Here is a 21,056-nt window from a genome sequence, read left to right on the forward strand (position 1 = left end):
CAGACTAGATCTACTCTATCATCTGCTTCACCAACTTCTTCTGCTACCCTACTCCTTCTGGATGAATTATCTGAAGGAGAAATTTCCGAATCAGATCTGGATGAGGAGCAGTCTTCTAAGCGGTCTACCACAATCGACAAGCTCACTGAAGCTGTCCTGGACCCTTGGCAGGTTACGGATGTGGAGCCTTTGTCCCCAAGAGAAGCGATCCCCTTTCACAGTCCTAAACGGTCCCACAAGGTCTTTGGCAACTACATAGTCAATTTCCGACTGAGAAGAAAAGAATGAAAACATTCTGACAAAAAGTTCTCTCATATCTCTCAGATGGATCTTCAGTATCCCTTACCTGATAAGACTGTTTTCAAGTGGTCCAAGTCAACTGCAGTGGATATTCTGGTCTCCCATCTAGCCAGAACCAGCAGTCCCATGCTGCTTCATTTAGGGATTCTCTGGAACACTGCACCAAATCCTTTTCTAGGTCCTCCGTTGAAGCTCCCAGCTCGGCCCTGTGACTCATCTTCGCCTGGATTAGCAGAGCTTCCACCGAGTGGGTTGGCCAAATCCATAAGGGTATTCTCTCAAGTGCCCCCCCTTAGAGGAACTGGTGGACCATTCCCAGTCTCTCTCCAGTGCTACAAAATATATGTGTAAGGCCTCTCTAGATGCCATCAGACTTGTATCTTGGGCCTCCGCTTGCATCATTGCAATCTGCAGAACGCCCGGTCTCTGCTGGTCTGCCGATATGGTGTCCAAGAGGTCACTCACTGCCCTGCCTCTTGTGGGTTTCCGCCTCTTGTGGCTTCCTTGATGAGATCATTTCAGAAGTTACGGAGTGTAAAAGTTCTAACTTGCCTCAGAACAAGTCCCATCGCCCCATCTCTTCTAGGAAACCTGAATCTCATTTTCAGACTTTTTGAAGATTTGCCAGCCATGGGGAATCCCGATTGCCTTCTCAGCAGGACACCAAAAGAAAGCCTTCCTTTAAGCCTCGGAATTCCTTGTGACCGCACCGTCAAACCGCTAACAGCAAGAACTAGCTCAGCGTGAAGGTCCGCCCCAGGTGGGGCACACCTGACGTGGACCCGATAGGGTCCAGATACAACCACAAGGTATAACACCATTTCACAATCTCAGAATCCCTAAGTTCTTGAGGACGATGTTCTGGTGACTGTTGGGACAGTTCTCCCTCATCTACCCTATTTCCACCTCTGCCTCTCCTTCCCAGACATCTCAAGCAGATCAATGCCTAGGGTATTCCGACCAACCACGTGGTGGCGAACTTGCCTCGCCGCTGCTGGTACGCAGTAACCTTGCTTGGCGACGCTCCCTATCGTCTGCCTCTTTGGTGTGATTTGCACTCTCCGGGTCCATTCTTCTACCAGCAGCTCGAGTCTCAACATTTAACGGCATGGCTGTTAAAGCCGCCGTTTTAAAAGCGCAGGGATTTTCAGATGGTGTTATCTAGACTATGTTGAAGGCTATAAAGCCATCCTCAGCTCGCATTTACCATCGTACTTGGAGGGCTTAGGCTGGATTCCCACTAAAGGATAATCCATAGCGGATTACAGTCCCAGCCATGTGGATTAGATTTGAACAAAATCTCAACATGCTGCTGAACATTATCGGATTTTCAAAACCGCAGCATGCTCATTCTGTTCTGGATGGTGACTGCAGATTTCAGCAGTTTCAATGTAGAAGGGGTGAAATCAACAGCATAATACGCGAACAAACCACTGCGTAAAATCTACACGATTTCCCGCGCGAATCCGGCCTTATTCCACGTATGCTTTTTTCCGTCCAGAAGCCTCTCGTTCCTTCCTCACAAGAAAGACGGGAACAGAAAACAGACAAGCAACAGTGTCAGGGGCAACAGTGAATCCCTGGAAGAGCTGCACCTAAAAAAAATAAATGAACCCTTGAAGAAAAACAAAACATGATAATACAGCCTTAAGGCTGGCCTAACAGACCCCTGGTGCTGTGTACCGCTTGACAGAAGAGATTGAAGAAGACAACGCAGGAAAATGGCTCCTGGCGCAAAAGTTGAAAAGTGACCACTTGCTATGAAGAAGCGCTGTAAAATGGCGCAAGCACACGCAATGCCGCGGGAAGACTAAGATCTATCCCTTCAGAAAAGCCGCATTTTGGAAACCTTCGCCCTGTTCCTAAGCCCTCCTCTTCAGAAAATACTATTCAGGTAGCCAATGAAGCAGTGCTGGTCGATGGGCCCATCAGGATTATGCGATTGCCATGATGTAATTGGCCAACCTCTATGTGGATTGCAGCCTAGTGCTGAAGTAGGCCAGGGACTGGAGTAAAAACTCCAGTCTGCAGTGATGACTGAACGAGTAAAGTGCTTGCTTCCTTACCCCTAGAAGGAACAGTATGGCCCCAATATGCGGTCGTAAATGGAAAGGTCGAGCATATTTCCCCCAACCTATGTCCCCTACATAGGGACTTCACTACCCCAATGAAGCATGCCCCCTTATAGATAGGATGTCATCCCATTAAACGGTATACCCTCTGGTAAAGCCTTAGAGTCTTCTTGGTCTTCGGGTAGCAGGGTCACCCTGGGGGTTACTGGACAGACAAGTTAGGTGACAGGCAGTGCAGAAAACTGCCTGGTTTCCCAGGTCATGTCTACTTCCTACAGGAAATAGGCTAAAACAGATTACCTGTCCTATCTATTGCGAAGTCTTTCTACGGCACGGACACCTTCCCGTAAATATGTGGGAAGGTGTCCGTGGGCAATAGAACTAAATGGGTCCGTAATTATGGTCCGTAATGACGGATGAATTCTACAGTCGTGTGCATGGGGCCTAAGCCAATGTCAGTGGAAAGGGTATGGCCTGCCTAGGCAGAGCCAAGACCTTTTTCTACCTAGTGTCAGTCTCCTTGTTGCCCCCATAGTGCTGTGTCTCCAGATCAGAAAAAACTATTCTGGCATTAATTTTTATTTTTTTACAGCATTCACCTTGTCTGTTAAATAATATTAAATTAGAATACTTTGGAATTTTATGGACACGGAGATACCAATTATCTTTAATTCTTACATTACTTTAGGGGAAAAATGTTTTTGTTTTTTTTCAACTTATAAAGGTTATGGACACCTTTGGTGTGAATATACATGCATTTAATAAAAGTAACAAAAAAACAAACATAAAAAAAAAAAATCAAGTGTTTCCATAGGCTTTAATATTATTTCTCCAATATTTCTAAAATCGTTGACTAATTTTTACATTTTTAACAAGAGCTTATTAGAAGGACGAATATGGCAGACCCTAGGGGCCATTAATTGGCCCCAGGCTGACATGACAACCAGCGGATCGCTTTGTGGGGGCGATTGGCTTAAATGCTGTGGTCGCTATTGAGCACATAACCTCGCTTCACACAGCCACTCTCCTGACTTTGACTTAAAGAGGCTTTGTCACCACATTATAAGTGCCCTGCCTCCTACATAAGGAGATCGGCACACTAATGTAGGTGACCGTAATGCTTTTTATTTAGAAAAACGTTCTATTTGAAACCACTTTATTAGCGATTTTTAGCTTTATGCTAATTAGTTTCTTAATGCCCAAGTGGGCGTGTTTTTACTTTCGACCAAATGGGCGGTGTACAGAGGAGTGTATGACACTGACCAATCAGTGACCAATCAGCGTCATGCACTCCTCTCCATTCATTTACACAGCAGCATTGCGTTCTTACTAGAACACGATGTGCAGCCACATACACAAACATTAACGTTAATCAAGTGTCCTGATAATGAATATATATGACCTCCAGCCTGGACGTCGTGTATTCAGAATCCTGACACTTCTGAATCTTTTCTGTGAGATTTACAGCAAGGGAAACGAAATCTCGTTTACATCGTAATCTCGCGAGATTATGCGTGGCTTGCTGGAATCTCACAGAAAAGAGTCAGAAGTGTCAGGATTCTGAATACACATGACATCCAGGCTGGAGGTCATGTATATTCATTATCAGGACACTTAATTAACGTTAATGTTTGTGTATGTGGCTGCACATAGTGTTCTAGTAAGAACGCAATGCTGCTGTGTAAATGAATGGAGAGGAGTTCATGACGCTGATTGGTCACTGATTGGTCAGCGTCATACACTCCTCTGTACAACGCCCACTTGGTCGAAAGTAAAAACACGCCCAGTTGGGCATTAAGAAAGTTATTAGCATAAAGCTAAAAATCGCTAATAAAGTGGTTTAAAATAGATCGTTTTTCTAAATAAAAAGCATTACTGTCACCTACATCATAGCGCCGATCTTATATAGGAGATAGGGCACTTATAATGTGGTGACAGAGCCTCTTTAAATATACGTCAAATGTTAAGAGGTTAAATTGTAACTAAACTTTTAAAAAGCCCTTGACATGTCATAGTGACAAGTCAGAAGTTTTGATCGGTGGGGTTCCGAGCACGGAGATATCCAGCAATCGCTAAAACGAAGCAGCAGTAGTGCTCGGGTGAGCGCCATGCCGCTTAGTTTCTGATCGGCTTTCCTCGGAGTGGTATACTGGCTCAATAGAAAGTTTACGTACACCACTCGCTTGGATTTTCTAGGAAAGCCAATCAGAAACAGAGTGGCACACAATCACCCGAGCGCTTCTGCCCATTTGTTTTAGCGATCGGCAGGGGACTCAGTGCTCGGACCCCCACCGATCAAAACTTCTGACATGTCAAGGGTTTGTTAAAAGTTTAGTTACCCTTTAACTCCTTAACCCCTACCCGCACCAGGACGTAACTGTCCGTCGTTGCGGGAGGTTACTTCCCGCACGAGGACTTATAGTTACTGAGTTTTTCCCGGTGCACACTGTCGGCGACAGTGTGCACCGGGAACCGGGAGGTCAGCTGTCACCGACAGCTGACACTCCCCTCTTGCCGGCCAGCGGTCCTTTGCCGTGGATTTCGGCGAATTAACCCCTTAAATTCGGCGATCGGGTGCAATCGCCGAATTTTGGGGGTTTCTAACATATCGGCAGACCCCGGTCCGAAATCGCGGGGTTTGCCGATAGTTACTATGGCAAACGGAAGCCAAACAATGGCTTCCGGGTCTGCCATGGACGGTAGCCCATCAGGACCAACCTTCGGCTGTTCCTGATAGGCTTCCTGTCAGACTGACAGGAAGTCACTGTGTCGTTCCCGATGGCACACTGTGCATCGGGAACTTGGAGATCAGCTGTCCCCGACAGCTGACACTCCAGTGTTGCCGATCAGCGGCTCATCGCCGCTGATTTCGGCAATTAACCCGTTACATGTGGGGCTCGATTGCGATCTCCGCATGTAGCGGGTTTGTAGCGTGGGGGCTTCTGATGCTTGTGATGGCACCCGGGGGCCAGACAACGGCCCCCAGGTCTGCCATGTATGTCAGCCTATGAGGATTAGCCTCTGCTGATCCTTGTAGACCAACTGTCAGAGTGACTGTGACGTCACACTGACAGTTGGAATACGTTACACTACCTAGGTAGTGTAATGGATTCTAGCAGCGATCAGAGCTGCAGGCCAAAAAATGAAAGTGTAAAAAGTAAAAGAAAAGTTAATAAACAAAAATATAAAGTGTTTAAATGTAAAAAGTAAAAAAAAACGTTAATAAAAATGTTTTATAAAAGTATACAAATAAAAGGTTTTGTTTTCCTAGAAGTCATTTACTATAGGGAAAAAATGAAAACGTAAAAAAAAAGTACACATATTTGGTATCACCGTGTTCGTAACGACCCAAACTATGAAACTATAATGTTAATTTTTCCGCACGGTGAACGCCGCAAACAAAATAAACGGAAAACTGTCAGCATCGCTATTTTTTGATCACCACCCCTCCCAAGATATAGAATAGAAAGTGATCAAAAAGTCGCATTTACCCCAAAATGGTACCAATAAAAACTACAACCCGTCCCGCAAAAAACACCTCCCACAGCTTTTTTGACGAAAAAATTTAAAAGTTACGGCTCAGAATAGCATGTCTCAGAAAATAAATTATTTTATAAAAACTTAATTTTATTGTGCAAACGCTGCAAAACTTAAAAAAAAACTATACACATATGGTATCGGCGTAATCGTACCGACCGGCAGAATAAATTAAAACGTAATTTATTGCGCACGGTGAACGCTGTAATAAATAAAGAATTTAAAGCGCCAAAATCGCTGTTTTTTGGTCACCTTAGCTCTAAAAAAAGATCCTGAGGGGCCAAAATGCTCACTATACCCCTAGAAAAATTCCTTGAGGGGTGTAGATTCCAAAATAGGGTCACTTTTGGGGGGTTTCCACGGTTTTGGTCCCTCCGGGGCATTGCAAACCCGACATGGCACTGAAAACCAATCCAGCAAAATCTGCGCTCCAAAATCCAAAAGGCCCTCGTTCCCTCCTGAGCCCTGCTGTGGGTCCAAACATCAGTTTACGATCACATATGGGGTATTGCCGTAATCGGGAGAAATTGCTTTACAAATGTTGGGCGGCTTTTTCTCCTTTATTCCTTGTAAAAATGAAAAAATTCTATGTTTCCACAGAAAAATAGGTGATTTTCATCTTCACAGACTAATTCCACTAAATTCTGCAAAAAAACTGTGGGGTCAAAATGCAAAGTATACCCCTAGAAAAATGCCTTGAGGGGTGTAGTTTTCAAAATGGGGTCACTTTTTGGGGGTTTCGACTGTTTAGGTACCACAAGACCTCCTCAAACCTGACATGGTGCCAAAAATATATTCCTAAAAAAAGGAGGCCCCAAAATCCTCTAGGTGCTCCTCTGCTTCTGCGGCCGATATTTCAGTCCATTAGGACACTAGGGCCACATGTTGGATATTTCTAAAATCTGCAGAATCTGGGCAATAAATATTGAGTTGCGTTTCTCTGGTAAAACCTTCTGTGTTACAGATTTTTTTTTATTACAAATGAATTTTGCAAAAAAAATGAAATTTGTAAATTTCACCTCTACTTTGCCTTAATTCCTGTGAAACGCCTAAAGGGTTAAAATACTTTCTGAATGTGGTTTTGAATACTTTGAGGGGTGCTGTTTTCAAAATGGGGTGATTTATGGGGACTTTCTAATATATAAGGCCCTCAAAGCCACTTCAGAACTGAACTGGTCCGTGAAAAAATGGGCTATTGAAATTTTATTGAAAATATGAGAAATCGCTGCTAAAGTTCTAAGCCTCGTAACGTCCTAGAAAAATAAAAGTACGTGAAAAAAAATGATGCAAACAAAGTAGACATATGGGGGATGTTAACTAGTAACTATTTTGTGTGGTATTACTATCTGTTTTACAAGCAAAGACATTTAAATTTAGAAAAATGCTAATTTTTGCTAAAATTTGAAGTTTTTCACAAATAAATATTGAATTTATCGACCAAATTTTTTCACTAACCTAAAGTACATGTCACGAGAAAACAATCTCAGAATCGCTTGGATAGGTAAAAGCGTTCCGGAGTTATTACCACATAAAGTGAAACATCAGATTTGAAAAAATCATCTGTGTCCACAAGGTCAAAACAGGTTGTGTCCTAAAGGGGTTAATGACCGCCTACCGTCTTTTGACGACAGGCGGTGCATGTCCCCAGCCTACGACTACGTCTTTTGGTGTCGCTGTAGTTGAGGCTGATGAGCGCTCATCCTCTAGGATCAGGAGATGCTGGGAGACCATTCGGACCCCAGCTGTTTAACCCTTTGATTGCCGCGGCCCGTGACCGCGGCATGATCAAAGGGAGTTCCCCTCTTTGATCGCATCACCGGGATTCCGGTGATGCGATCAAACACTGGGGAATCCCTACAAAGGACCCCAGGGCTGTCTGTTCCAGTTGCCTGCTGTTCGGGCACACTATGTGCTGCCCGATCAGCAGCCTGTGTCATAGTGACACAGTGTAATGTATTAGCATACATATGCTAATACATTATAAGTAAAAAATAAAGTTATAAATAAAAAATTATCCCTTAATGGGATTAAAAAAATAAAAAATAAAAAAGTAGCAAAAAATAAAAATAAAAGGCCCAAAAAAAGGCATTATTTTGCATAAAATATTTTTTATTACCCCTATACTAAATAAAAACAAAAAACCTACATATATTAGGTATCTATACGACCATAATAACCTGAGGAATTAATCGAATGGGTTATTTAGCGTGAAACGTGAACGGGATAAAAAATAAATACGAAAAACAAATGCCAAGAATCGCTTTTTCCTATATTCACGCCGTAAAAAAATATTTTTTTACCCCCAAACTGTGGGGAAAAAAAAACCACTATTTCTCTCGCATAAAATAAAACACGACCTCATACAACCACGTCAATAAAAAAATAAAAAAGTTATGGCTGCTGAAAGGCAGAGAGGCAAAAATAGAAAAATGTAGCTGGTCATTAAGGTCTTTCCAGGCCCGATCATTAAGGGGTTAAGATACAGTCTTACTGTATATGAGGTGAACGGATATATCTGGATGACTCGCTTAGGCTATGTTCACACGGAGTATTTTGGGGGAGGAATATCTGCCTCAAAATTCCGTTTGGAACTTTGAGGCAGATATTCCTCTCCCTGCACGCCGATTTTCGCGCCGTTTTTCGCCTGCGGCCATTGAGGTCAGAGGCGGAAGCGCCCGAAGATAGGGCATGTCGCTTCTTTTTCCCGCTAGGCAGTTTTACTGCTCGCGAGAAAAAGACGCCGACGCCTCCCATTGAAATCAATGGGAGGCGTTCTCGGGCCGTTTTTGCCGAGTTTTGCGACGCGGTTTCTGCGTCAAAAAACTCGGCAAAATACCCCGTGTGAACATAGCCTAAGTTAGACATTAGTGAAAATATATTAATGGAGTATTTAAACTATCAGCTATTTTATTTTCGCATTGTAACCCCATTGGTGTCCATGACAAACGGAAATACTTACTTGTGGGTGGAGGGGCAGCGGTTTGAAGCTCCCACAATGAAGTATTTTCTGGCACAGACATTGCCCTCGGTAACGTTGGGCCAACAGGCTGCTCAGATATCCTATCATAAGCAAAAACGCTTTTTAGTAAGACTGTAGAAAATAATAATGCTTTCAAAGACAAAATGCCATCACAGGTTAGGTGCTTTTTCAGCCGACATGGGATGTATTACCTCATTTTTAGAGCCTGAAACTGCTGTAATAGAAGAGCCAACTGCTGTTGCTGCTGTGAAGAGAGCGCTGCTTTCTGCTGCTGTGCCATGACTTGGGCATATTGCTGTCTGAAAAAGAAAGGGTAACAAAGAATTATTAATATTAACGGTGATCGTGGTAATAATGAAAAGCAAATAAATCATCACTGACGGAAGTATGAAACGAAAAAAAATAAGGCTTTAATTTACACCAAGAGAAACATTGTACTCAAATCTAAATCTATATTTTCTGATGCTTCATATCTACTTTCAGTGGATAATAATCTGTCCTGGTCATGTGATGGACATAAGGCGTCTTGTAACAAGCCGTGCACCTGTGTGATCGCCACATGAACAGAAAATAATTTATCCACGGAAAGTAAACAATGATGGTTCCTGCAAGAAGAGATCTTAAAAGCCGCGAGGAATGGACACAGAAAGTATATTGGAAAATTATGTAGAACGTTTCATTATAGAAAGAATCATTTTTATTTCCTAAAATCATATTACAACTTTGAACGGTCACAAACCTTTCAATCAACATTGCATAAATCAATAGTACAAGCGAACAGAAGAAACTTTGTAATATCTTATTAGAGAAAAATGCCTCTTTCTCCACATATCAGGCACTTCTCTCACATCCCTGATCATTCACTGCTAGAAAAAAAAAAAATCAGTCTCGAGAGACAACGTACTATAAGCTCACTGAAGAATCAGGTTACATGCTGCCCATAGAAGTCTATGGAAAGTGAAGGGGGAGGAGGGAGCAGGAGTAGAGAGATGCAGAGACACACACAAGACACTGTGGCAGGTTCTAGGAAGTGATTTATCTCACCCCAGTGCTGGATTCACAGCTACACTTTTCCTAGTGAACTATCATATATATATATATACAGTGGAGGAAATAAGTATTTGATCCCTTGCTGATTTTGTAAGTTTGGCCACTGTCAATGTCATGAACAGTCTAGAATTTTTAGGCTAGGTTAATTTTACCAGTAAGAGATAGATTATATTAAAAAAAATAAAGAAAATCACATAGTCAAAATGATATATATTTATTTGCATTGTGCACAGAGAAATAAGTATTTGATCCCCTACCATCCATTAAGAGTTCAGCCTCCTCCAGACCAGTTACACGCTCCAAATCAACTTGGTGCCTGCATTAAAGACAGCTGTCTTACATGGTCACCTGTATAAAAGACTCCTGTCCACAGACTCAATTAATCAGTCTGACTCTAACCTCTACAACATGGGCAAGACCAAAGAGCTTTCTAAGGATGTCAGGGACAAGATCATAGACCTGCACAAGGCTGGAATGGGCTACAAAACCATAAGTAAGACGCTGGGTGAGAAGGAGACAACTGTTGGTGCAATAGTAAGAAAATGGAAGACATACAAAATGACTGTCAATCGACATCGATCTGGGGCTCCATGCAAAATCTCACCTTGTGGGGTATCCTTGATCCTGAGGAAGGTGAGAGCTCAGTTGAAAACCACTCGGGGGGGAACTTGTTAATGATCTCAAGGCAGCTGGGACCACAGTCACCAAGAAAACCATTGGTAACACATTACGCCGTAATGGATTCAAATCCTGCAGTGCCCGCAAGGTCCCCTTGCTCAAGAAGGCACATGTACAGGCCCGTCTGAAGTTTGCAAATGATTCTGAGAGTGATTGGGAGAAGGTGCTGTGGTCAGATGAGACTAAAATTGAGCTCTTTGGCATTAACTCAACTCGGCGTGTTTGGAGGAAGAGAAATGCTGCCTATGACCCAATGAACACCGTCCCCACTGTCAAGCATGGAGGTGGAAACATTATGTTTTGGGGGTGTTTCTCTGCTAAGGGCACAGGACTACTTCACCGCATCAATGGGAGAATGGATGGAGCCATGTACCGTCAAATCCTGAGTGACAACCTCCTTCCCTCCACCAGGACATTAAAAATGGCTCGTGGCTGGGTCTTCCAGCACAACAATGACCCGAAACATACAGCCAAGGCAACAAAGGAGTGGCTCAAAAAGAAGCACATTAAGGTCATGGAGTGGCCTAGCCAGTCTCCAGACCTTAATCCCATCGAAAACTTATGGAGGGAGCTGAAGATCCGAGTTGCCAAGCGACAGCCTCGAAATCTTAATGATTTACAGATGATCTGCAAAGAGGAGTGGTCCAAAATTCCATCTAACATGTGTGCAAACCTCATCATCAACTACAAAAAACGTCTGACTGCTGTGCTTGCCAACAAGGGTTTTGCCACCAAGTATTAAGTCTTGTTTGCCAAAGGGATCAAATACTTATTTCCCTGTGCACAATGCAAATAAATATATATAATTTTGACAATGTGATTTTCTTTTTTTTTTTTTTATATAATCTATCTCTCACTGGTAAATTTAACCTAGCCTAAAAATTCTAGACTGTTCATGTCTTTGACAGTGGGCAAACTTACAAAATCAGCAAGGGATCAAATACTTATTTCCTTCACTGTGTATATATATATATATATATATATATATATATCTCTACATAGATTATATATATATATATATATATATATATACACACACACATAGTTTAACCCCTTAGCGGTAACGAACGCTAGTACATAGATTACAGCAGGGCTGGTCACATGACGAAAAGTCAGTCATCTAAAAAGAATGGGCAACTAGACTTCTTGTCCCCCGGCAGAGATATAAAAAAAATCTATGAAAATCTCAATCAGCGCGATGGGGGGCAGGAATGTATATTAGCGAGTGTACTCACATACTGCAATGAGTACACTGCTAATCGTTTTTGGTCCCCACATAACCCCTTTAATATACTAGGAAACTGAAAATTCCTACAGCAAAGTGGTGTGATTTTGCAATGAGCGTTTTTGTCTCATTTTAAAACGGTCGATTCACAGTATAACTGCATGCTGTTGAGATTTTTGGCTGCAGGGAGGCCACACAAGGTGAACCTTGGCCACTACGTGCGGCTTAAACCTTATTAGTGTTACAAATCAAGCTATGCAGGAAATCATATTCAATGTGGCAGGTTTCTCACAGATGTCTGTAGCGGTTTACACTTTGAATCGAGGGAGGAGAGGTGATGTCCCGATGACTGGCAACACATTGTTGAAAAAAGGAATGATCACAGCACTGGAGGAAAATATAATATAGTATAATGGTGCAAGCCTTACAGAAACCTGATCCAAAGGCCCCATGAATGGAGACCGCAAAATTCAAAAGACAAGGCTGCACATCCAAAATAACAGGAATTTATTTACCCACAAATGCATGCTTGAGAAAGGTCCTGTTGGACTGAAACGTCGCATTTGTGGGTAAATAAAATCCTGTTATCTTGGATGTGCTGCCTTGTCTTTTGAATTTTGCTGTCAACACATTGTGACATCCCCTCTCCATCCATTGCTGAAGTATAGCTGGCGCAGGGATTGTGAATTCCTCATTGTTGCTCTTCTCCATAAGGCCATATTTACATGTTCAGGATTTCCGGATGTGCAGAATCTGCGCCTAAATCCTTACAAAAAACTGCTCACATTTTGCTTGCAATGCACGTGAACAGGACATTTCTACACCATTTACATTACATTTGCCGGAGAAAATATCCACACAATAATACACACTGCAAATTTTAGAATCTGCAGAATGTTCATTACTGCCACTTTCTCTGTGCTGAAAACCTGCAGATTAGCCCAAATGAATTGCAATAGGGCTAACCAGCATGCAGATCTACTGACCAATCTGCGGCAAAAATCCATAATGCCAGCTATAAATGCTTTGATTTGTAGAATAATCTACACCTGACTATGAAAAATCCACGCTGAATTTGCCTACAGCAAGTCTGTGACGCGTGAACATACCCTAACTGAAAATTCTAATTTGTAAATGGAGCAACTCATGATGAACATAAACCTCTAACTGAATTGCTCACAATGCAATTCACGAAAATATTAGTGTTGAATGAGTAGAGAATACTTGTACTCTAAGAACACAAACTTACTGGATAAGAAATTGTTGATAATGCAACTGTTGTAACTGGTATAGTGCGGTCATCTCCTGGTGCCGACCTATATGCTCTGGAGCCAATTCAGCCTATTAAAAGTTAAAGAATAAGGATTTAAAATTCAAGCACACAAAAATACAGAGGAAAAAAATTGGGCAGGATATTTAGCTATAATGGCATACGAATGAATAATTATGAGCCCAGCAAATACACAAATGCAACTCTAAGCCGGACCATTGTCAGGCTACCCCATAAATAGATTAGTATTGTTGTGAACATTAGCTATGGAATAAAATAAAAAAAAAGACAACTATAGCTATTAACCAGACTCAATGTTTACTACCTTTTAATGTTAAAAATGTTTTTGGATTTGTGACACATTTAGCAGTGGTGCTTGGCTTATTTCTACACGCCAGGTCCTTGTGTTAAAATTTGGATTTTTTGCAGTCACCGTAAAATCCTTATTTTCGTTGGATTCACTGGGGGACACCGCACCGTGGGCACAAGGCTAACCAGTTTGTGCTAAAGCAGTAGGAGAAGAAAACCCAGATGGAGAAGCAATAGAAAATCAAACAGATCCTGATCCTGGGAGAAAAATGGACGAAACTATAAAGCCCAGGTCTGCGAAGAACCACAGAGGGCAGGATCTGTGTCCCCTCAATGAATTCATCAACTACAGGATTTTAAAGCAAGTACAAAAATCCAATTTTCTTGTTAATATTTTGTGACCCAGTACCAAGTGATGTCCTAAAGCAGTCTCAGAGCGTGAGAAAATTAAAAGATCTGCCAAGGTAAATGTGCACAGCCCTAACCACATGAAGACTGGGTAGTGAACGCTCCCAAGAATGGAAGGACTATGTCCTCATTGATATTGAAGGAGGAGACTACCTTCGAGAGGAAAGAAGGAACTGGCCATAACAGAACCTTGTCCTTGTGAAGTACAAGAAAAGCAGAATTACAGTAGATGGCAGCCAACCATGAGGTAATGGCCACAAGATACGTGACCTTCTAGGAAAGAAGCCTTATAGATATCTCATGTAAGGGTCCGAAGGGAGAAGCCTTAAAGTCCAAATTAAGATCCAAGGAACAATGGGAAAGATGAAGGGGGACGCAATGAGCCACACCCTGCAAGAAAGTCTTCACCGGAGAGCAGAAGGCAAGAGTACGCTGGAACAAAATGAATAGGGCAGAAAACCGACACTTCTGGGAATCCAAACGGAGACCTTGCTCTAAACCAGACTAGAGGCAATAAAAAAAATCCAGCGAGAGAAGCACACAAAGGAGTTAGAATTGTACTCCTCGCACCATTGTAAATAGGCCTTCCATGTGCGTTGGTACATTTTTGCCGATTCGGGTTTACGAGCCCGCTGCAAATTTTAGATGACCTATTTAAAAAAACCCTAACGTCTTATAACCTCGGCTTCAACAGCCATGCTGTTAAACACAATTAAGGTAAAGTGGGTAAATAGCAGACCTTGAAAAAGGAGGTTGGGATGCTGGGGAAGAGGTCATGGAACATCAGTCAGATTCAGAAGAACGGCATACTAAGCACTGTAATGCCAATCTAAAGCTTTGAGAATGGACTCGTTCGAGAGTCCGAGACAGGAGAGGAAGCAGGACAAAGAGATAGACATACTAATCCCTCCCACCGAGCAACCTGGGCATGTACCATGAAAGTGTGTTTGTCTCAAGCTCTGGCCGCGTCAGCTGGAACCTTGTGGCTCGACCGTGACGCAAAAAGGTCTATGTCTGGGTCCCGACTCCCTGGGTTGAGTCTTTCTGGACTAAAAGTCCATAGCCCAATTGTCCAACTCGGGCTGGAGCGCTATCCTGGGCCGCCGGAGAATAAACAAGTTCTCCCGCAATGCTGCGAGGCCATTAAATTGTGGGTCTGAATCCTGACAAGATGGCCCTAAACGAGGAGAGTCCAACAAGAGAGAGGAATGGAAGTTGACCCTCATTAAAAGAGATTGATCTACAAGAAAGCTTCCTCCTTCGATCACAGATGTTAAGCTGTGAAAAGACCGAACATCGCGCCCCCCCCCCCCCAGCCTGTGAGGCTAGCGTCTGTTAAGATGACCAGCTACTTGAAGAGAACGGTGGACCATCCCCAAAGAATCACATAAGCCAAAATTCCAACAGTGCAGAACCCTGCGGACTTGTAAAGGGAGATTAATTTTTTTCCAAGGTAACAGGAGATTTGTCCCAACGAGCATCGCCTGTCAAAAGAGGGCGAGTATGGAACTGGGGTCAAGGGACGGTCTCAAACGCCGAGACCATCTTGCCTAATAACCCCATGCAGAGGCAGATTGAACAAGAAGAGCTCCTATGAAGAAGCACTATTCCGGTTTGGATGTACCTGACCTCGAATATAGAGAGAAGGACCATGGCGACTGTCCTGGTATTGAATATTATTTCTCGGAATGTCATGTTCTAGGACAGAGATAGAGAGGACATCTGTTGGGTGATAACTTGGCTGGAGAGAGCCTTCACCAAGAGGTCATCCAGGTAGGGGAGTACAGTAACTCCCCTGGCACTTAAATCCACCATGACCTTGGGGAAGACTGTGGGGGCAGTGGCAATCAGAATAGGAAGGATGACAAACTGGAAATGCAGAGAAATTACAATAAATCTTAGGAAATGCTGGTGGGACCTGGCAATAGGAATGTTAAGGTAGGCATTGTGTATGTCTATGGATGAAAGGTACGGTTCCATTGACGCGACCACCAGGATTACATCCAAAACCTGTAAGCACGCACAAATCAGTTCAGCTTCTTCAAGTTACAGGATAGGCCTCACGGACTGGTGCTTTTTGGTGGAAAGAAATTGCTATAGCACTCCTGGAAATATTCCACCTTTGAAACGACCACTTCCTGAGGGAGGAAAGATTTAATAGCTTAGAAAAAAGTGGACCAACGAAAAGGGCACAGAGGAAATTTAGAAAGAAAATAAAAAATTACCTGGAAGGAGTAACAAGAATTTGAGCTTGTACACACTGATAACACTAAACTCTCAAACCCAGGTGTCCTTCACATGAGCAAGCCACATTTCCGAATGAAAGCGTAACTAAACGTTCGATCAACTTTTTATTTTCTAGCAGCATGTGTAATATAAATCTAGTAGTAGCAGAGCGGTCATTCTCCTCCCTGCGCTCTGCTACCGCCGGTTATAGTACAGTGGACAAGGAGGGGGCGACAGACCTGCGCTTCTTCTAAAAGAGCAGTTCGCGCCTTTACAGCTTGTGCGCCCGCTGTAAAGAACCTGCACACATAGCAAGTTACAATATTTCAAATTGTACTGCTATACTCCTTCCAAATAGCCACAGCTCCCACAAACACTACTGTAGGTTATGGGAAATATATATATTTGTGTGTGTTTTATAGTGTGAGTATGTATATATATATAAATAAATATATACACATAAATAAATATATACACATTATATATATATATATATATATATATATATATGCACACACACACATAAATATATACATAAATATATATATATATATATGTATATATAAACCATAGGACGAAATAACGGCACCAGGACTTCCAGATAGATGAATAAAGGGTGGATTTATTCACCTCAAGTGAGCAGCAACGTTTCGGTTCGTCACAGAACCTCTCTCAAGCTGTACAACACTACACACATTGTCAGGTATAAATAGGAGGTACATCCAATAATTAACATAAAACCAATCAATGTACAATATACAAAAATTAAGTGTATGTATAGAACTTTCAACCCATATTGTGATACAGTTTTGTAAAGTGCATAAGTACAATCGTACTTTCATATGTCAAGTGCAATATACATCAATAAAACTACGTAAAGACAGTCTACTGTGATTTGATTAGCAATTTAGGCTAATCAATGAAAGGTGCAGAGGCCAATCCACAAACTATAACTATATATAATACACATGGGAAATATTACATTACCCCTCCGTTGCACATCCTGAGACAGCAGCGTTCGCGCGTGTCTTCTGTGCATAATTGAAGATGGCGCCAAGACGGGAGGACGTGGGGTCTATGGAACTCTAGCAGTGAAAAAATCACTACTGCACATGCGCCGGATTAGAACTTGAAAATAACGGACGGCACACGGAAGGCATCCGTGTCGTCCGTTTTTGTGAAAGTGATTAGAATATGTTTAAAAGATAACATTTTGCCTGGACTCCATCTTGTATGGTAGGCGTCCATTTTGGATCCATCTTTTGGCATGAAGGAGCCATCTTGAGATTAATAAGTAAAAAGTAAATGTCAGCAGATGTCCTGAAGCAATTATATGTTGTGTTCTTGAAATGAATGTTTTATTACTCTTGTAAGGAGCAGATCAAATAACCTTGGTCGAATGGACAATGACATTGTTTACCACGGGGGAAGGGGATTCAGCCCTGGAGAAGCGCTCTGTTTAAAATGATTTAATCTTATCTACAGTCCATTCTCTAGTGAGATAAGAAGTAGAGACAAATTAACTTGTAGGAACCTTGGAGAGTGAAGAATTATTATAATGCATTGAAAAATTCTCATTGGCTGAATCAGAGTCATTATCATATTGTAGATGATTGGCTGAAACCAAAGTCTACACCTTTCCTGTCATACTTATATACTTGTTTTGATCAATAAAGAGCAGAGAAGGATTTTGAGCATACAAGCATGGTCTCTTGTGTCGTCTTTTCTCTCAGATATATATATCGATCACCTATGATTTGGAAGCTGGATAAATCACTGGAGGGCGGGTATCGGTTGACATACCCATTACAAATTTCAGTCTAATATATTTTGGCCCATGATTGCGTTAACAGTTTTTGACGGATCAGTTGCAACAGCTGGGAGCGCCAAAGTTCACAGCATTCAACACACAAGATGGATGTGGACAGACTGATCACAATGGTGCATGACCACCCAGAACCGTGGGATACGCAGGCAGAATAGTACCACAACCGGTACAAAAAGGATGCCGCGTGGGTGGAGCTTTCAAAGGAGCTGTTGCAGCGTCGTTGGGAGCAGGGAACTCGTGCACAGCGTCAGAAAATAAGTAAATACACAGATTGCACTTTGCTGTAATTCATTATTTATGGCCCTGTTTTGCTCTGAAAGCTAGAGAAAACAGCGCCAAAACAATCATGTGACGTTCCTATGGGTGTTCCCTGTGTCATGTGACTAGTTCATTTTAATACCTTCCGTTTTTAAAACGGAAGACAAACGGAAGCACAATGTCCGTTTAAAACGGAACGGACACGGAGTGAAAATGGAAAGCACATGGAAGTCATAACGGACACACGGATCAGTTTCAAACGGACGTCAAAATGGTGAAGGAGGTGTGAATGAGGCCTAATATCTCCCGTGCTAAATATGCAACATTCTAATCTTTAGTAACATCTGTTTACAGTGAATTTTTACGCATGCTATTTGTGTCTTTTTTTTAACAGAATGATTTATCTGTAACGTTTACTTCTTGCCATTGTTATATATACAATAATGGACTTCTGGAAGAAAGTAGCAAATCTTCTCAAATCTATCGCAAAGATATCCTCACAAATGTATGACCCAGCAAATAGAAATAAAAAAAACAATTACAAAAATAAATTAATAAAACTCCAAATAAACTATGTAAAGTAGCACTTACTAGTCTGGAAGCCGGGGGTGTGATGAAAGGAACTCTGCCCCATAATTTAATAATGTCTCCAAGTGGCTGAAAGGCCTCATCACATACTCTCCTTAACAACAAAGTTATAGGAAAGTAGCCAGCTTGATACCATTCCGCCATCTCTCTATTACTGAAGGGACCTATAAAATAACGATTTGTACCTTGTAAAGCCATATTTAACAATCACCAAGATATCATTAAGTATTGGAGAGGGGACAAATATAATGGTCTTCATAGGAAAACCACAGGATATGCCATAAATGTCAGATAGATGCGGGTCCGACCTCTAGGACCCGCACCTATCTCTAGAACGGGGCCCCCTAAACTCCGTTCTAGCTTTTGGTGCTAATGCTGTCTCCCGAGCACTTCCTGACTTTATGGTCGGGAGTTACGGAAATAGCGTAGCTCGCTGAGCTACGCCGTTTTCGTAACTCCTATACTAGTGAATGGCAGTTACGGTAGCAGCTTAGCATGCGAGCTCAGCGGTTTCCGTAATTACCATTCCGTTCTGTGGGACTTACAGAAACAGCGTAGCTCAGCGTGTTAAGCGGTTTACGTAACTCTCGACCATAAAGTCAGGAAGTGGCCTGGAGACAGCGTTAGCACCAAAAGCTAGAACGGGGTTTAGAGGGCCCCGTTCTAGAGATAGATGTGGGTCCCATAGATGAGACCCGCATCTATCTGACATTTATGACATATCCTGTGGATATGTCATAAAAGCCCTTCATGGGGAAAACCCCTTTAAACAAGGCAATTTAAAAAAAACTCACCCTGGATCTCTCCCTGTGGATCTTTGTAGTACCACTTCTGCTGGTTTTCTGGAGGATGTCCTTTGACTCTGTGAACTGTTGCTTTTCCTGGTAATCGCTCATCATCTAGCGCCCCGTCCTGCAGGTACGCAACCATCTGCTGTGCTTGCTGTAAAAACATTTCTTTAGCATAATAATAATGTATATTCTATGTGGATATATAACTGCAGTTATTCTCTAATAATCAGGATATAGGCATAACCACTTTTAAAACCATGTAACAAACTGTTAAAGTGCAGTTAAAATGTAGTTCCACTTAGGATTACTACTTTACAAGGTAAATCTACGTATCTTGTAATGCAGCCTTGCAATTACCTGGAGTTATTCCGATGGAAAGACCACATTTACCACTGACTCCCAGCAGCCATGTACACGCTTAAACTATCACGTCAAATCTAATCTCCCACAGGATCGGATATCGACCGCGCTTGAGCTGTACAGTTCGGAACCGTATGCCACCCAGAGAGTATTGTGCACGGAACCTAATAATTAGAACAAAACATGTCCCACCTACTGTGCTACAGTGCGAGTTCCTAAGGCAAGACATCGGCTATGCATAGTTTGCAGCCAGGGGAAAAAACTCTCCCCAGCGCCAGCTTCACTGGGCAGGGTAGAGAGCAGAAGATTGTAGCGGCACAATTAACCCGTTCCCGCCGCAGCCATTTTTCAGATTTCCAATTTAATTTTTTCCTCCCCACCTTCCAAAAGCCATAACTTTTTTATTTCGGTCGATATAGTCCTATGAGGGCTTGATTTTTGCGGGACGAGCTGTAGTTTTTTCATGACACCATTTATTGTGCCATATAATGTACTAGGAAAAAATTATTTGTGGGGTAAAAAAAAATAAAAACAGTGATTCACCTTGCAATTAAAACGACATGTTAACTTTATTCTGCGGGACAATAAGATTACGGCGATAACAAATTTATATATTTTTTTTCTATATTTTACAAGTAAAAAATGAACTGAAAAAAAAAATGTATTTTGTGTCGCCAAATTCGGAGCCATAATTATTTTTTACGGCGTACACCGTGCGGGTTAAATAATAATGATATATGGTGATAGTTTAGACTTTTACGGACGTCGCAGTAGCAATTACGTTAAACTTTGAATTATTTTTTTTTTGTACAGAACAAAAAAAAAATGAAATTTTTTTTTTTTATTAGTCCCCCTAGGGGACTTGAACCAGTGATCGTTAGATCGCTTGCACTATATAATGCAATACTTTTCTGACAGGCGTCTATCGATTGCATCGCGGGGGGTGGGTTTGTGCTGATAGAGGGGGTTGCCCCCCTCTAACGAGTTAAATGCCGCGGTCGCTATTGACCGAGGCATTTAATGGGTTAAACTAGCGGGATCGCGCTCGTTACTTTGAAGTGACATCTACCACAAAGCTCTACAGAAGAGAATGGTCTGTTTAGATACTAAACAACAGGGATATATTAGCTAGCTTGGAGACACAATGTAATTCAAGAATCGCAAAAAAAACTAAAA

The 21,056-nt window shown here is 42.1% G+C and overlaps 1 protein-coding gene across 4 annotated transcripts in view; it reads right to left on the reverse strand.

The window, feature by feature from the left end:
- Nucleotides 1–21,056, reverse strand: part of GIGYF2 (GRB10 interacting GYF protein 2) — a 169,083-nt gene that overhangs the window by 32,558 nt on the left and 115,469 nt on the right. For all 4 annotated transcript variants that reach the window (XM_075861326.1, XM_075861325.1, XM_075861327.1 and 1 more), the window contains 5 exons: nucleotides 19,524–19,671; nucleotides 18,733–18,893; nucleotides 13,092–13,183; nucleotides 9,081–9,188; nucleotides 8,869–8,969 (listed from right to left, as the gene is read on the reverse strand). In XM_075861326.1, coding sequence (XP_075717441.1) covers nucleotides 8,869–8,969; nucleotides 9,081–9,188; nucleotides 13,092–13,183; nucleotides 18,733–18,893; nucleotides 19,524–19,671 — 610 coding nt within the window. The remainder of the gene's footprint in view (nucleotides 1–8,868; nucleotides 8,970–9,080; nucleotides 9,189–13,091; nucleotides 13,184–18,732; nucleotides 18,894–19,523; nucleotides 19,672–21,056) is intronic.

The sequence above is a fragment of the Rhinoderma darwinii genome, chromosome 4 (genome assembly GCF_050947455.1).
Source record: "Rhinoderma darwinii isolate aRhiDar2 chromosome 4, aRhiDar2.hap1, whole genome shotgun sequence".
In the NCBI taxonomy this organism is placed as follows: domain Eukaryota; kingdom Metazoa; phylum Chordata; class Amphibia; order Anura; family Rhinodermatidae; genus Rhinoderma; species Rhinoderma darwinii.